Source organism: Candidozyma auris, chromosome 2 (assembly GCF_003013715.1).
Source record: "Candidozyma auris chromosome 2, complete sequence".
Lineage (NCBI taxonomy): Eukaryota > Fungi > Ascomycota > Pichiomycetes > Serinales > Metschnikowiaceae > Candidozyma > Candidozyma auris.
In genome coordinates, this window is record NC_072813.1 from 209,586 (window position 1) to 224,305 (window position 14,720).

Here is a 14,720-nt window from a genome sequence, read left to right on the forward strand (position 1 = left end):
CCTCGAATCCCCATCTGCTGAATGGCTGCGAAATATATGGCGCGAGCGTTCATGGATTATCACCATCATCAATTCCTGGATGAACGAAGAGTACAAAGCTCTCACCCAGACGCTTCATGCGTTCTATACCTTTGATCGATGGCTGTATGAACAGATATACAAACCGAAATCGATAAAATACAAAACGCTCAGCGCAGAAGAGCAGCGTCTCCTTGATTTCTACCCCCAGTTTCTTTCCAACCTCGAACAGTGCATGGGCATCAATGATAGTTTCACAAAAAACTTGGCTCTTGTTGCTGCTCAAGACTGGGGTGTCCCGACGTCGCCGGATGAATGGGCACCATCCTCTCACCATGAGCTCGACAAGGTGAGGCTGACGCTTCTACAGCTTGCGAGGGAATGGAGCAGTGATGGGGTCCAGGAGCGCCAGAATACGTATGGACGAATAATCGAGGCGATTGAGAGCAGGATTCTGAAAAAAAGCCGAATTCTCGTTCCAGGATGCGGTCTTGGAAGGCTTGTTTATGAATTCGTTCGCCGGGGCTACTGGACCCAAGGCAACGAGGTCAGTTACCATATGCTTCTAACGCTGGGATTTGTGCTTAATCGCATGCCAATGGCACACTCTCATAGTATATTTCCTTACATGTTTAAGCTGTCGCATGTTGCTAGACGGCTTTTCCAAGTGAGGGCGGTAACAATTCCAGACGAAAGTCCTCATAAGATTTTTGAAGGTGATGAAAATCAGGAGGCAGGTGATTTAATGTCCATGGTGGCCGGATCTTTTGTAGATCTCTACGGACCTCGAGATCTAGCTCTTAGCGAAGCGTACACCGATGATGCAAATGCTGCTGAGTTCAGAGGAGAGAATGCCGAAGCCTTTGACGCCGTCACGACATGCTTCTTTCTAGACACCGCACACAACGTTATAGACTATATAAAGACAATCCATCATTGCCTTCGTGATGGCGGCTTGTGGGTCAATTTCGGACCTTTGCTATGGCACTACGAGGGAGACCTGACTGCTTTAGAGGTCACGCGTTCTACTGGGGAGAACGAAAAGGAGACTATGAATACAATCATGCAAGGAATGGAGTTGTCAAGAGATGAGCTTTTCTCTTTGATTGAAAAAATGGGGTTTACGTTCGAGGAATCGGAGTCGGGAAACCTGACTACCTACTGTGGAGACCCTAAAGCTTTAGGCAACTTCGTATATGACGCCGAGTTCTGGGTCGCTAGGAAAATTCCAGAAAAAAATTACGATCAGAAAGATGAGAGGTAGGATTTTGGAGAAGCACCATGACTTAATACATTTTGTTTGGCGAAAGTCATTACCTGTTAGTGTCGCAAAGCAACAACGAGTCATCTGTCTCGAATTGGTTCTAAATTTGGCCAAATGGATTCTGCGAGGAATCAAGACCAAATCTATTGAGTACGGGAGCTGCTCATCACTTTGACACCATACGGGGGATTCTAAAGACTCGGCGCAGCATATCTGTTAGGACCATGACGAATCGACAACGTTGAGATTGTCGGCTTGACCACGGATAATGACCGTTGTTAAGGCCGATAATCAGAGCTACGGCGCATTTTGTCTCAACTATATGTACCCTTAGAACTCGCTAGTTTCTAGTTTACATTAGGGAACGCTACCCTAACGATATCTACATCTGCTTGTTTGTGAAACGCCTACGCGATAATAAAGACAAAACTGCCGCTTACATATTCGACATTAAAGGAACAATGTTCGATTTGATAATTACAGATGTCTCAAATAATCCGGGTAAAAAGAGACCGATGAGTGTGCTCAACTGAGATATGTCTATTGGGGCACTGCATCACATATGTCAAGGTAGTCGGCCGTGAAGCTCACAAGAAATTCACATCTTAAAAAAAAGAAAAAGAAAAGAAAGAATGACCATGCCTAGCAGTAATAATTAATACTGAATCAATCAAGAACCAACGTCTTTGCTCTTTCAATTCTGCATCTTCTTCATCACTTGCCCTCAATGGCTGCAATTTCTCTGGCAATCTTATCGGTGGAGGTAGTGCACACAACTCCGGAGGTGCTCGTTAGTTACCGCCCACATACCTCCTGACCCACCCATTTATTTTAGATCATATCTCCTACCAGGCATAACCACTTTATCGCCGCTTTCATAACCTTGGCACATTACTCTGCTCCTTTTTGAGTATAATTCACACCAAACAACTCTTTGATCAAAAACTTTCTGCATTCTTGATATGAGTTCTGCAACCACCTCAATCAAATTGGTTCTATTAGGAGAAGCAGCTGTTGGCAAGTCTTCCCTTGTGATTAGATTTGTGTCGAATGATTTCCAGGAAAGCAAAGAACCCACTATTGGCGCAGCATTTTTAACTCAGAAGTGTACCATAGGTGAGAGAACCATCAAATATGAGATTTGGGATACCGCAGGCCAGGAGAGATTTGCCTCCTTGGCACCCATGTACTACAGAAACGCACAGGCAGCCTTGGTGGTGTACGATATCACGAAACCAGCTTCTTTCATCAAGGCAAGACATTGGGTGAAGGAGTTGCACGAGCAAGCATCTAAAGACATCACCATTGCGTTGGTCGGCAATAAGTACGACTTGGTTGCCGATGAGAACGACGATGAAGAATCTTTGAGAAAAGTGAGCACTGAAGAAGGAAAGCAGTTGGCAGAAGAGGAAGGGTTGTTGTTTTTCGAAACATCGGCAAAGACATCGCATAATGTGAACGATGTGTTTGTAGCTATTGGATCCAAGATCCCAGAGGCCAAGCCAGCAGCACAGGAGGCGGCAAGACCACAGGAAGGTGGCAGGATTGATTTGAGCGGCAACGCCGCCCAAAGAAACTCGAGCTCGAGCTGCTGCTAATTGAGTAATTTTTCAGATGATGCGAGGTGGCGGCTCCGCATCCATATGTTTGCGAACATCCGGACGTGGGCTAACGTTCTCTTTAACAAATCGGGATCTTGGGTATATTTAAATGTTACGTCTGTAGACCATTCTGGCTTGGTAGCAAAGCTTCTTTACAAGTTGTTGTCACGTGCGGCTTTAACCATGGTCCTTACTGACTTGTAATTGCGATTTACCCAATATCATCTCTTCACAATGACATTGAAAGTTGCATATATCCCCGAGCATTTCCTGACACCTCTCTTTTTCGCCAAAGACAATGGATACTATTCCAAGGCTGGCGTGGATGTTGAATTCGTGCCAGTAATTGAGGGCAGTGGAAGGCTCATCAAGTTGTTGAACGAGGGCATGGTTGATGTAGCCATTGGGCTCACTGAAGCATTTGTGAGCGATATTGGCAAAGGAAACAACAAGATCAACGTTGTGGGAACGTATGTGGAGAGTCCACTTTGCTGGGCCATTTCCTCTGGCAAAAACAGAGACGAGATCACCAAGGCAGAAGACTTGGCAGGTAAAAAGATCGGTGTCTCCCGAATTGGCTCAGGTTCCTACGTCATGCTGTACGTTCTTGGCTTGCAATTGAAGTTTCCTACGCCTTATTTCAGTGATTTTCCTGTGTTATCTAATTTCAAGAACTTGAGAGATGCCGTCAACCAAAAGTACGTCGATGAAGACGGCAAGGCCGTTGACGCAGACGCTTTCATGTGGGAGCACTTCACGTCCAAGAGGTATTACGACTCCGGAGAGATCAAGAAAATTGGCGAAATTTACACACCTTGGCCCTCATGGGTGGTTACAGCAAGAAAGGAAACCGATAAGGAGCAAGTTAGGAAGTTCTTGGATGCCGTCAGGGAAGGGATCGCATACTTTTTGGAGAATCCAGACGCCGCAGTAAAGCACATTTCAACCCATCTCGACTACTCAGCAGACGATGCTAGAGAGTGGTTGAAGACAGTCAAGTTCAATGAGCAAATTGGTAAGAAAGAAATCGACTGGGAAAGGGTGGTGCTGAATACTACTAAAGTTTTGAAAACGGCTGGTGTGCTTGAGGAGAAGCCCGAGGTTGATGAGAACCTCCAGAACAACATATACTCACTTGTACACTAGACATATGATTTGAAGGGGTTATCAATACGAATTACACTAGACGAATGTAGCATTTTTCGGCCAGCTAGGCATTTTCTTCCGTAGACAATGGGATCACAGATCAAGCCCATTGTGATGGGTACTGCAGATTTGCAACATGTTAAGAACCTTGACATTAGGCGTATACCACAAAACTCCTGCAGCAGCAAAGGTAGTGAAATTGAGTAAAAAAAAAAAGCTACCTTGAAGAATTCGTACCTGGGTTTCTCTTTCCATCAGCTGCAAACATCTTTTCGAATTGTCTAAGCTCGTTCTCAATCACATCAAACGACGCATGTCCTCCAGCCCGGCTTTTTTCAAGTTATCACCATCTGAACAGAGGGCCAAATTCCTCAAACTCTCTCAAGTGTGCGACAATCACCTTGACGAAGCATATGGGGAAGTCGTGGACTCGGAATGGAGTATACTGGAGGCATTGAAGAAGGAAAATGTTCTGCGGAACAGATACTCCAATGTGTTTCCATGGGACAAGACGAGGGTAGTTCTACCGATTCTCCCTGGGGCCAAGTCTGACTATATCAATGCCTCCAGGATACGCTTGAGCGAAACGCGTGAATACATTGCGGCACAGGGTCCACTTGTCAACACGATTCCCCATTTCTGGGCTATGGCATTTCACGAGGCAGAGTTGCAAAAGTCAGATACAATAGTGATTGCGATGATGACGCCGTTGGAGGAAGGTGGACGAGAAAAATGTTCTCGATACTGGCCCAGTGATTCGTGTACTACCTGGGATTTTACAGAGGCTCTACGCTCGGATGGAATCTTTCCTGGGTCCCTTCTGATTACATTGAAGAGTCGCGAGATCATTCATGATGGTGATTTAATCTTCTCACAATTCATATTGGAGTCACCGACAACAAGGAAAAATGTGCTTCACTACTACTTCCAGAAATGGGAGGATGCAAAGGTGCCTGATTCGATGGATCCAATCATCTCACTATCAAGAGAAATCGAAAAGCAAAAGCTAAAGACACCTCGTATAGCGCCTATAGTCCATTGTTCTGCTGGCGTGGGAAGAACGGGAACTTTTATCGCTATAGACTACATGCTACATGAATGGGTATGCAACTACCCAAAGGTCAACGATCCGGTTTGCGACATTGTTACAAGGCTCAGGAGTGACAGAATGATGATGGTGCAGACTGTGTACCAGTTTATGTTCCTTTATTGTGTGGCCAAGCGGATCTATGAAGAAATGGATAAAAAGCTCAAATAGGCAGAAAAGCTGCAGAAAACCCCAGGAGCAAATATTGTGATGGAAGATTGCATGATAGCATTGGACAAGGTAGTAATGAAGATATGTACGAAGCTTAAAGCGAGTTTGGCTGCAATGTCGCATTTTACGATTCCTATGTAGTAGTTCTGGCTGCAAAAAATATCAACTCGATTAGGAAGGTTCCCCCGTTTAGTGAATTTCAAATGAGAAACCAAAATCACCATTCATCAATATTTTTGGAATGCCAATTGAAACACAATGTGATGACGATATCGAGCTCTTGGTGTATTCACTGTTGGAGCTTGTGTTTGAAGTCGATTTTCATTTCGGCGAACAGGAATTTCTTGTTACAAATTACTCCGACGATCCATATTTCATCACCTCGAAATTCTTCATGAACCAGGTAACTCATATTCTCGAAGGGCTTCAATCAGCAATCACGAAACATGATACCTTACAGATGAGTAGTTCTTACATGAAACTTACCAAAATTGCACCTGATCTTTGGGAAGTGCTAATGGCGGGAAACCTTCAGTTCTTGGCACTTTCGATAGACAAAATCAACCATTGTCTCGGAGGCAGTCTAGGTAAGAGCATGAGTCGACTGCCAGCAACGGACCAAAGTATGCAAAGAAGGTGGTCTCTTTCTCCAACAATCGTCAGTTTGTCACCTTTACAGATGACTCCTCCTGAGTCCCTCAGCGAGATCAATGGGACTATGGAGACCCACACGAGTCCAATCATTCATCAGAAAATCACGGAGATCATCAGCTTACTGAGATCTAAGGTGTCGTTCATCATAGGCCCCGGCGGCAGTAGAATTGAGGAGATTCGAAATATATCGGGCTGCGAGATAAAAGTGAATTCTCTTGACGCCCAGGAGTCGTTGACTATGAGAAGTTTCTCAGAGTGTGCAACTCTCCAAGATATGCTTTTGAGCGGAACCGAGGAGCAAGTAGCAGAAGCCAAGTCGTTGATTAGGCAGGTTCTAAGTGGATACCAAAGGAAGTGAAAAAACGTGAGTTTGCTTGTGGAGCTCATATTTTGAAAAGAGATTCCTGCAACTGAAGAGCATATGCGTTGAAGAATAAAAAATTCGAACGGTCTTCAAGATTTTCAACCAAGTGTGATATGCTTCAGTCGATAAAGGAATGATACGTTTCAGGTCTTTATGAAAAATCAAAGAGGAGCAGGTAAATTGGGCAGCGAACTTAAGTAGTCAATGGCATTATGGTATGCTTGTATTCTAGGTCACTCATTAAAAGACTCAGTTGACTTCATTTCTTCTTATTGCGTTAGCATACGACAAGTATTCTTACAGCCTTCATCACGTCTGTCACCAAAATGAGATGAAGGGTTCAGCTTGTTAGTAAAGCTCTCAAAGGAAAGGAGCTTATTACTAGCAGGCTACAAACGTGCCGATTTTAGTAGTGCCAACGATGTAAAGTTCCCTTTGATCTTGGCCCATGTAGCTTATCGTGATGTTGACTAACAAATATGCTACAATGAAGATTGAAAAAGCAAATATCATGATCCTAAAGATAGGTCACCTTCACACATTTTGGCGACTCACAAGTGGTCTTCGACCATGCAGCTATATCACAAATAATGGCTGCGAAAAGCACGTTAATCCTGCCTCGGTGTCTTTTAATGGACCTTGTTGCTGCTAAATAAAAAATTATGCAAAGAAGGTCGTCTACCACTTTGCGAATTCAATTTCAGAGAAGAAGGGTGATACATTACGTTGTTCGAGAAGCGTTGTTCGTTCCCCACGTATACAAATGCGAGAGGACCAATGTAGCCTAGGAAAACTGCAAGTGAGCCTGCGCGATGCTGAAGACAATTATCCGGGTAACCCCTTCGACCTCTTCGTCGTTGGTGTACGGATGCCATCAACGGGCCTAGGATGCAAAATTTTCATAAACCGCACAGGAACATTTTCCCATTCCCTTCTTCTTACAAGAAACTACACATCTTTAAAAAAAATGGCTGACGGTGTTTTCCAGGGTGCGATTGGTATTGACTTGGGTACCACTTACTCGTGTGTTGCCACATACGACTCTGCAGTGGAGATTATTGCCAACGAGCAGGGTAACAGAGTGACTCCATCTTTCGTCGCTTTCACCCCTGAGGAGAGATTGATTGGTGACGCTGCTAAGAACCAGGCCGCTTTGAACCCAAAGAACACTGTGTTTGATGCCAAGCGTTTGATTGGCCGTGCTTTCGACGATGAGAACGTGCAGAAGGATATCAAGGCCTGGCCATTTAAGGTTATTGAGTCCAACGGTAACCCACTTGTGGAGGTTGAGTACTTGGGCGAGACCAAGACTTTCTCTCCCCAGGAAATCTCTTCCATGGTTTTGACCAAGATGAAGGAGATCGCTGAGGCCAAGATCGGTAAGAAGGTTGAAAAGGCCGTTGTCACCGTTCCAGCTTACTTCAACGACGCCCAGAGACAGGCCACCAAGGACGCCGGTGCCATTGCTGGTTTGAACGTTTTGCGTATCATCAACGAGCCTACCGCCGCCGCCATTGCCTACGGTTTGGGTGCCGGTAAGTCCGACAAGGAGAGACATGTTTTGATTTTCGACTTGGGTGGTGGTACCTTCGATGTTTCCCTCTTGAACATCACTGGTGGTGTTTTCACCGTCAAGTCTACTGCCGGTGACACTCACTTGGGTGGTCAGGACTTCGACACCAACTTGTTGGACTTCTTCAAGGCTGACTTCAAGAAGAAGACCGGTCACGACATCTCTGGTGACTCCAGAGCCTTGAGAAGATTGAGAACTGCTTGTGAGCGTGCCAAGAGAACCTTGTCTTCCGTCACTTCCACCACCGTCGAGGTTGACTCCTTGTTCGAGGGTGAGGACTTCTCTGCTCCTCTCTCCAGAGCTAGATTCGAGGACATCAATGCTGCTCTCTTCAAGTCCACTTTGGAGCCAGTCGAGCAGGTGTTGAAGGATGCCAAGCTCTCCAAGACTGCTGTTGACGAGATTGTCTTGGTTGGTGGTTCCACCAGAATCCCAAAGATCCAGAAGTTGTTGTCTGACTTCTTCGACGGTAAGTCTTTGGAGAAGTCCATCAACCCAGATGAGGCTGTTGCTTACGGTGCTGCTGTCCAGGGTGCCATCTTGACCGGTCAATCCACCTCTGATGACACCAAGGACTTGTTGTTGTTGGATGTCATTCCATTGTCTTTGGGTGTTGCCATGCAGGGTAACGTTTTCGCTCCAGTTGTCCCAAGAAACTCCACCGTTCCAACCATCAAGAGAAGAACTTTCACCACTGTTGCTGACCACCAGACTACCGTCCAGTTCCCAGTTTACCAGGGTGAGCGTGTCAACTGTTCCGAGAACACCTTGTTGGGTGAGTTCGACTTGAAGAACATCCCACCTATGCCAGCTGGTGAGCCAGTCTTGGAGGCTATCTTCGAGGTTGACGCCAACGGTATCTTGAAGGTCACTGCCGTGGAGAAGTCCACCGGTAGATCCGCTAACATCACCATCTCTAACTCTATCGGTAGATTGTCAACTGAGGAGATTGAGAAGATGATCAACGATGCCGAGAAGTTCAAGAACGCTGACGACGCTTTTGCCAAGAGACACGAGCAGAAGCAGAAGTTGGAGGCTTACGTTGCATCTGTCGAGTCCACCGTCACCGATCCAGTCTTGTCTGCTAAGATGAAGAAGTCTGCTAAGGACAAGATTGAGGCTGCTCTTTCTGACGCCATGCAGACCTTGGAGATTGAGGAGTCTTCTGGTGAGGACTTCAGAAAGGCTGAGTTGGCTTTGAAGAGAGCCGTCACCAAGGGTATGGCCACTCGTTAAACATAGCATCGTGGAAAACTAAGAGAAGGATGTGATAATTCGTGTATAAAAATCTTTCCATCTGTTTATTAAGGGCAATAAATTTAAAGTCAAGAAAAAAATAAAGAATGTAAATGGTCTGAAGAATATCACTCTTCTAGTATATAGTTTCCTAACTTGTCTATCTTGAGGTTTTTGTTGCCCTCCGATATAGCTTTGATGATCTTCTCGTTATCTTCGTTCGTCTCCTCTTCGCTTTCGTCAGGGATATCTTCGTCATCGTAATCATCCTCGTCATCATCTTCGTCTTCCTCATCGTACTCTTCAACTTCCGATCTGTCATCCTCGTCGTCATCACGTTCTTCGTTCAAGCTTAAACCTCTCATCCCTTGAACAGCATTCTCCAAGTCTCTGCTCTCTTTATTTTTGTTTGAACTCCAGCCAGAAGCCTTGACTTGAGCATCCAAGTCAGCTTCCCTCTTAACATCTCTCTTAAAGTTGGGGTATCCATATCTGTAGCCCTCTCCGTAACCTTCAGTGTCGAACATAGTAGGATCGTGGCCAGGAGAATACGCAAATTTGCGCTCAAAGAATGCTCGTATACCCTCAACGTCTCTGTCGAAATAAAACTTTGCATCTGGGTGATCAATGGAGACACACTGGGGAAAATCGATGACAACAAAATCGTACCCGTTTCGCGGTTCGCTCCTGATGATGATATTAAACTCATTGAAATCACAATGAATGAGACCATGGTTGGCTAATTTCACTATGAATTTCATCAATTCAGAGTAAAGTTTCTTGTATGTTGGATACTTCTTCATGTGCTTCATAGGGTAGCCCTGAATCCACTCCATCAACACACAATGACGCAGGTAGTCATATGGAGTAGGCACGATGAACCCATTGTTGTGAAGAATCGTCATAAACTCGTACTCCTTCTCAGCAGCAAGTCTACTCAAATACATCCAATTCGAGGTGTTTCTGTTCTTCAAGTAGTCTCGGTTGTTTTTCACCGTCTTAAAAGACGTTCGACCTAAGCGATGTATCTTCAAAACTTTTTGCACACCATCAGGATCACTCACAGAATAGATATCAGACTCTTTTCCCACCCCAATGGTTGTGCCCACGGAGTATATGGTGTTTCTGTTCAACATGGTTTTAAGAGCCAAGTAGTCAAACCCAGTGTGCATGAGTCTCCAGCCATCATATTTAGCATTTCTCAATCGAGCAACCAACTTGAGCTTAGCGAGATTACCAAGCGATCTATTTGTCGCTGAAGGCGCTTTGAGGCCACCAACAGAGTGAATAATTTGCGTGGGAACAAGCTCATGGTTTCTTGAGCCGAGTTCGACCGCTTGTAAAACACGGAAGTCGTCAGCGGTAAGATACCGCATATGGGAAGTGTCAAGCTTCATTAAATATTATCGTATATTTTCTTTATCCTTGCTTTTTCTTCAAATATTCGTAATGCTCACCTTCGAATCACCTCTCGGTGATGAGCATCGTGTCTCGCACCCGTACCTTCATGAATCAACCTGGGGTCTAAGATCGAAGGAAACGTAATAATGCGCCGCTGCCCAATTACCTTTGATCATGTTCAATCGCCGTAGATACAATCGAAAGCCTGGCAGGCGAAGAAGCTTTCGGCCCAAAGTTCGAAGAAAAGGGGCGATTCTTCGGCCCCTTGAGCCACAACATAGTGCTCCACCAAAGCCTGAGTTTGACGCATCTGGTGCTGCTCCATATTCGTGGCTGCATTTTCCTCAGAGTGGTCCCAAACAAGATAAATGCTCAAAACTCAAAGTTTTGTCTTTGCGAGAGATCTGTGCTCGAGCTCTTGCTGTAAATGCGGACGCTTTAGAACCCTCATACATGAGTATGTGTTCGTGGGCGTGCTGGAAACACGTATGGACGATGATCTGCTACTTGAACTTGGATTCGCCGGCCATCTTCAGGATGTTTGCTAAGCATTTTGGTCTGGCGCCAGACTTCAAGTGCCATCACGTTTTGAAGAACAATAAATGTGCACGTTCTCTGGCTCTCCTGTGCTCAATCATTCCTACTCGCAGCCACAGAATTGATAACGTCTTCTTCAATATTTCCCACAAAGACTTTGTGAGTTTTCTATCTGGTATAGACTCTCACGTTGTTTTGGATTGCTCCTTACTCAAGGATTTGACCGGCGAAGATGTAATTAAATTTTGCAACCTTGCCAATTTGACCGCCTTAGACCTTTCCCACAACGATTGGGTCAATGATCAATTCCTATACACGTTAGGTCGAGCAATGATGTTCAAAAACATGAATAAGTTCAAGATACTACGCATGACCAATTGTCCGAATGTTACTGAAGAAGGGTTTTATCGATTTTTGAAGGAACTTCTGGCATCGCTTGCATTCATTGTAACTGATATCAGACCTCTCAACAGGTCTCTTTTTGTTGATCAAATGGAGAGAAAACTGGAAATTCCTGTCCCAGGTGCACCCTGGAAAATTTTGCAGGAGCAGAGTGTCCATCATGACAGACTCGTGAAATATAACTTGTCCACTGCAGCTCATTATCTTCTGAGAAACACTGATATTATAGAGATTTCTTCATCAACACTAATTTGGGACATAAAGATGTTTCCATCGGTGGTGGAAGCTAGACAATTAGGAGAGTTTTATGAATTGTTGAGGGATTCATGGAAGAAACGTGAAAAGTTGGCACTACTGCGTCCAGCTCATGATCCAATTCTATACCTCAGAAGCGATAAAGATGAGCCCATCAACGTCAAGATTGAACATATGGTTTCGTTGCCTTCGAGCAATCAATCATCGATCACTCAAAGGGTGCCTCGTAGGCGACCGAAATTCATGATTAAGGACACAAAGACATTCCTTGGGTTGAAGTAGTATATTCATCATGCTTGCTAAAAATTTATCGATTAACCACAAATACTTTTATGTTGACGGTCCACGTCTGAGAAGATTTAATAACTCATCTCGTCCACTTGAAGGAGTCGGTTCATTCAAGTGTGGAGCTCTAGAGGATGCCGACTGAGAAGGTGGCTTCTTCCCTAGAAGAGCGAGTAAATTAGCACCATTATTTCCATGGGACACTTTTGATGCTATAGAAGGCTTAATCGTGATCGTCTCGTCGCTACCACCGTAGATATCGTGGAAATTTCTTGGTGACTGAAGCATTGGATCGCCCGAGGATGCTGTTCTCAGCCTCGATGTATCATTCATGCCTGATGTCAGCTGGGAACCACCATGGGCATCTTCAAACTCGTCGTCATCTGTGCTTTCATTAGTGCCTCCGGTGTACGACTCGGTAATGCCCTCGGCTCCTTCTAGATCCTCAAAATCCTCGAAGTCTTCAAAATCCTCAAAATTGGTCACAGGTGGGCCAGATGGTTGTGGGGTAATTCTCACAGAATCTGGAGTGACGGATTTTCGATTTAGAAGATCCAAAATATCATTGCCAGCAGTCTTAGATGAGCTCGCGTGCTGTGGATGGGATTCTGCTGTTGGGGTTTTCTTCTTCTCCGTTTTTAATAAGGCAGGGTCGTCGATTCCCTTCTTCGCGATACGGATAGGCTTTTTGACCTGTTCATCCTGATCATGTTTACCTTTTGTAACATCAGGCTTTCCCTTCAAGATGCCAAGAAGGTCAGACGAAGCAGACATTGAGACTGGCTGAGGAGATGAGACTCCGGTACTTGTTTTGTTCTCATCTCCCTTTCCACCGTTAAGTAAACCCAATAGAGTGGCAGATGCGCTCTGCGAAGTCTTATCCACTTTTTCGTCATCAACTGCAACATCCGATTCATTTGATTTGTCTGTAGATGGTGGTCTTTTCCCTAAGAGCCCGAGTAAAGTCGCGGAAGCATCCTTATCCTTCTCTCTTCTTAATAAAGTTATTTTCTTTGGCGTGCTGGTTCGACTCACAGAGTCAACGCTGCTTCGATCCGCGTGTTCTTGATGAGCCACAGAAGAGTTTGATGTCGATACATGGCCATGATCGTTCACTGAAGAGTCGGGTTCCTTCTTTTTGAAGACCTTAAGAAGTTCTTCTGCTCTGGATCGATTACGCTGCTTTGCCTCATCAGAATAATCAGTCATATGATCATGATGAAGAGAGCGAGGCGCTTTTTGTAACAAGGATAAGAACTCTTTGGAATTCTTTGTGGTTGAGATTCGTTTAGGTAAAGAGAGGCTCTGTGCTGTTGGCTCCACTGGTTGCATTTGATATTGCAGAAGATGCTGAGCTTCTTTTGGAAGTTCCCGGACTTCTGACGCTGGTTCCATTGCCTTTTTGAGCATTTCCTGTGGAGTATGCTGTTGCTTGTCACTTTGATTATCCACAGGTAGAATTCTCGACGTGTTTTCCTTAGAGCTTGGAGGCGCCACTGGCTGTTGATGAGGGAGAAGATGTGCTGGCGGCAACATCGAAATAAAGGCTTGTGGAAGCGGTTGTGATTGAGGCATGAAACCAGCTTGAGGGAATGAGGGTAGTTGCAGCTGAGCATAGGCCGGAATCTGAATTTGCTGAGGAACGTTGGCGAATTGTTGAGAGGTGGGTGCATTACCTTCGAGCTCGGGTTGTTTGGTACCCTGTAATATGTTCAATAATTCTCTGCCCGCATCACTGCTCTCATTGCTTATGCCTATGCCCATCAATGCCTTCAATTTAATCTCTGCTTCTCTCATCAATTCCTCTTCATTGATGACACCCTTATGTTTATTGACCCATCTCATTATCGACTTGAGAATTGGGTCAACGGCAAAAAACTTCAGTGGATTTGATTTCACAGACTTTTGCAAGGGTTTCATATCAAACCATTTGATTTGAGAGATTTCATGTCTCGACAAAGGTGCAAACGCAGTGTTCTCTGGTACTCCACGACCCAAAAATATCTTCATATTTTTGCCATAAACTGTCCGTTCGACAAAATCCTTCTCGTTGACGTAGCTTCTAGCGTCAAAGCCCGTTTCTTCTTTGACCTCTCTCAAAGCGCACTCCAAGTCACTCTCGTCCTTCGAAATCTTTCCTCGTGGGAACGACCAGCTACCAGAATCCATTGCCTGCACCAAGACTACTTTCGTCAAGTCTTTATTCATCAATGCGATGCCCCTAACAGGAATCGTCGACTTGTACTTACCGAACTTTGAAATAGCATCTTTGGGGTCACCCCATCGCCATATTAAAGGACATTTGCTCAATAAAGCTGGTGCAAATGATTTCATCTTCATCACTGGTAATAGCGGATTGAGTTGCCTAACGAAGTCCAAGTAAAACCATTGTGCTTCTTCAACTTGAAAGAAGATACGCTCAATTGAGGACAAATCCTCATCAGGGGCATTTACAAGAAATCGCACGAGAAGGTCCTCAAGCACGCAATCAACAGATTGCCCTGATAGACCATCCTGGAGTTGTATGCTCATGTTATACGGCGACAATGAATGTAGGCAATTGTCACTATCTCGACTCTCGCTTTTTACACTTGGTGGTGGTAGTGCATGAAAAAATCGACCTCTACTCGAACTACACTGTTTGCCTCTGATTGACTCGATCAGAGATTGATTAATAAATTCGAACGATTTGGGCTTACCAGGTACTTCTTCGACTTGATTGAGAA

At 44.9% G+C, this 14,720-nt stretch overlaps 9 protein-coding genes across 9 annotated transcripts; 7 read left to right on the forward strand and 2 right to left on the reverse strand. All coding sequences in view use genetic code 12, as the record gives it.

Moving 5' to 3' along the window:
• Positions 1-79: 79 nt before the first annotated feature.
• CJI96_0001534 (S-adenosylmethionine-dependent methyltransferase) lies at positions 80-1,282 on the forward strand (the record flags this gene model as incomplete). Its single annotated transcript, XM_029032191.2, has 1 exon — positions 80-1,282. One exon carries the CDS (start codon positions 80-82, stop codon positions 1,280-1,282), a length of 1,203 nt encoding a protein of 400 aa, XP_028892506.2.
• Positions 1,283-2,244: 962 nt separating this feature from the next.
• Positions 2,245-2,880, forward strand: VPS21 (Rab family GTPase; the record flags this gene model as incomplete). The annotated part of the gene is made up of 1 exon (XM_029032192.2): positions 2,245-2,880. One exon carries the CDS (start codon positions 2,245-2,247, stop codon positions 2,878-2,880), a length of 636 nt encoding a protein of 211 aa, XP_028892507.1.
• A 237-nt stretch (positions 2,881-3,117) lies between these two features.
• On the forward strand, positions 3,118-4,029 carry CJI96_0001536 (uncharacterized protein; the record flags this gene model as incomplete). Its single annotated transcript, XM_029032193.1, has 1 exon — positions 3,118-4,029. One exon carries the CDS (start codon positions 3,118-3,120, stop codon positions 4,027-4,029), a length of 912 nt encoding a protein of 303 aa, XP_028892508.1.
• A 313-nt stretch (positions 4,030-4,342) lies between these two features.
• PTP1 (tyrosine protein phosphatase PTP1) lies at positions 4,343-5,287 on the forward strand (the record flags this gene model as incomplete). The annotated part of the gene is made up of 1 exon (XM_029032194.2): positions 4,343-5,287. The coding sequence occupies one exon, from the start codon at positions 4,343-4,345 to the stop codon at positions 5,285-5,287; it is 945 nt and encodes a 314-aa protein (XP_028892509.2).
• Positions 5,288-5,528: 241 nt separating this feature from the next.
• On the forward strand, positions 5,529-6,299 carry CJI96_0001538 (KH domain-containing protein; the record flags this gene model as incomplete). The annotated part of the gene is made up of 1 exon (XM_029032195.2): positions 5,529-6,299. The coding sequence occupies one exon, from the start codon at positions 5,529-5,531 to the stop codon at positions 6,297-6,299; it is 771 nt and encodes a 256-aa protein (XP_028892510.2).
• A 973-nt stretch (positions 6,300-7,272) lies between these two features.
• Positions 7,273-9,114, forward strand: SSB1 (Hsp70 family ATPase; the record flags this gene model as incomplete). Its single annotated transcript, XM_029032196.2, has 1 exon — positions 7,273-9,114. One exon carries the CDS (start codon positions 7,273-7,275, stop codon positions 9,112-9,114), a length of 1,842 nt encoding a protein of 613 aa, XP_028892511.1.
• A 128-nt stretch (positions 9,115-9,242) lies between these two features.
• Positions 9,243-10,490, reverse strand: RIO2 (protein kinase RIO2; the record flags this gene model as incomplete). Its single annotated transcript, XM_029032197.2, has 1 exon — positions 9,243-10,490. One exon carries the CDS (start codon positions 10,488-10,490, stop codon positions 9,243-9,245), a length of 1,248 nt encoding a protein of 415 aa, XP_028892512.2.
• A 199-nt stretch (positions 10,491-10,689) lies between these two features.
• CJI96_0001541 (uncharacterized protein) lies at positions 10,690-11,991 on the forward strand (the record flags this gene model as incomplete). Its single annotated transcript, XM_029032198.2, has 1 exon — positions 10,690-11,991. One exon carries the CDS (start codon positions 10,690-10,692, stop codon positions 11,989-11,991), a length of 1,302 nt encoding a protein of 433 aa, XP_028892513.1.
• Positions 11,992-12,039: 48 nt separating this feature from the next.
• DCP2 (decapping enzyme complex catalytic subunit) lies at positions 12,040-14,526 on the reverse strand (the record flags this gene model as incomplete). The annotated part of the gene is made up of 1 exon (XM_029032199.2): positions 12,040-14,526. One exon carries the CDS (start codon positions 14,524-14,526, stop codon positions 12,040-12,042), a length of 2,487 nt encoding a protein of 828 aa, XP_028892514.2.
• Positions 14,527-14,720: the final 194 nt, after the last annotated feature.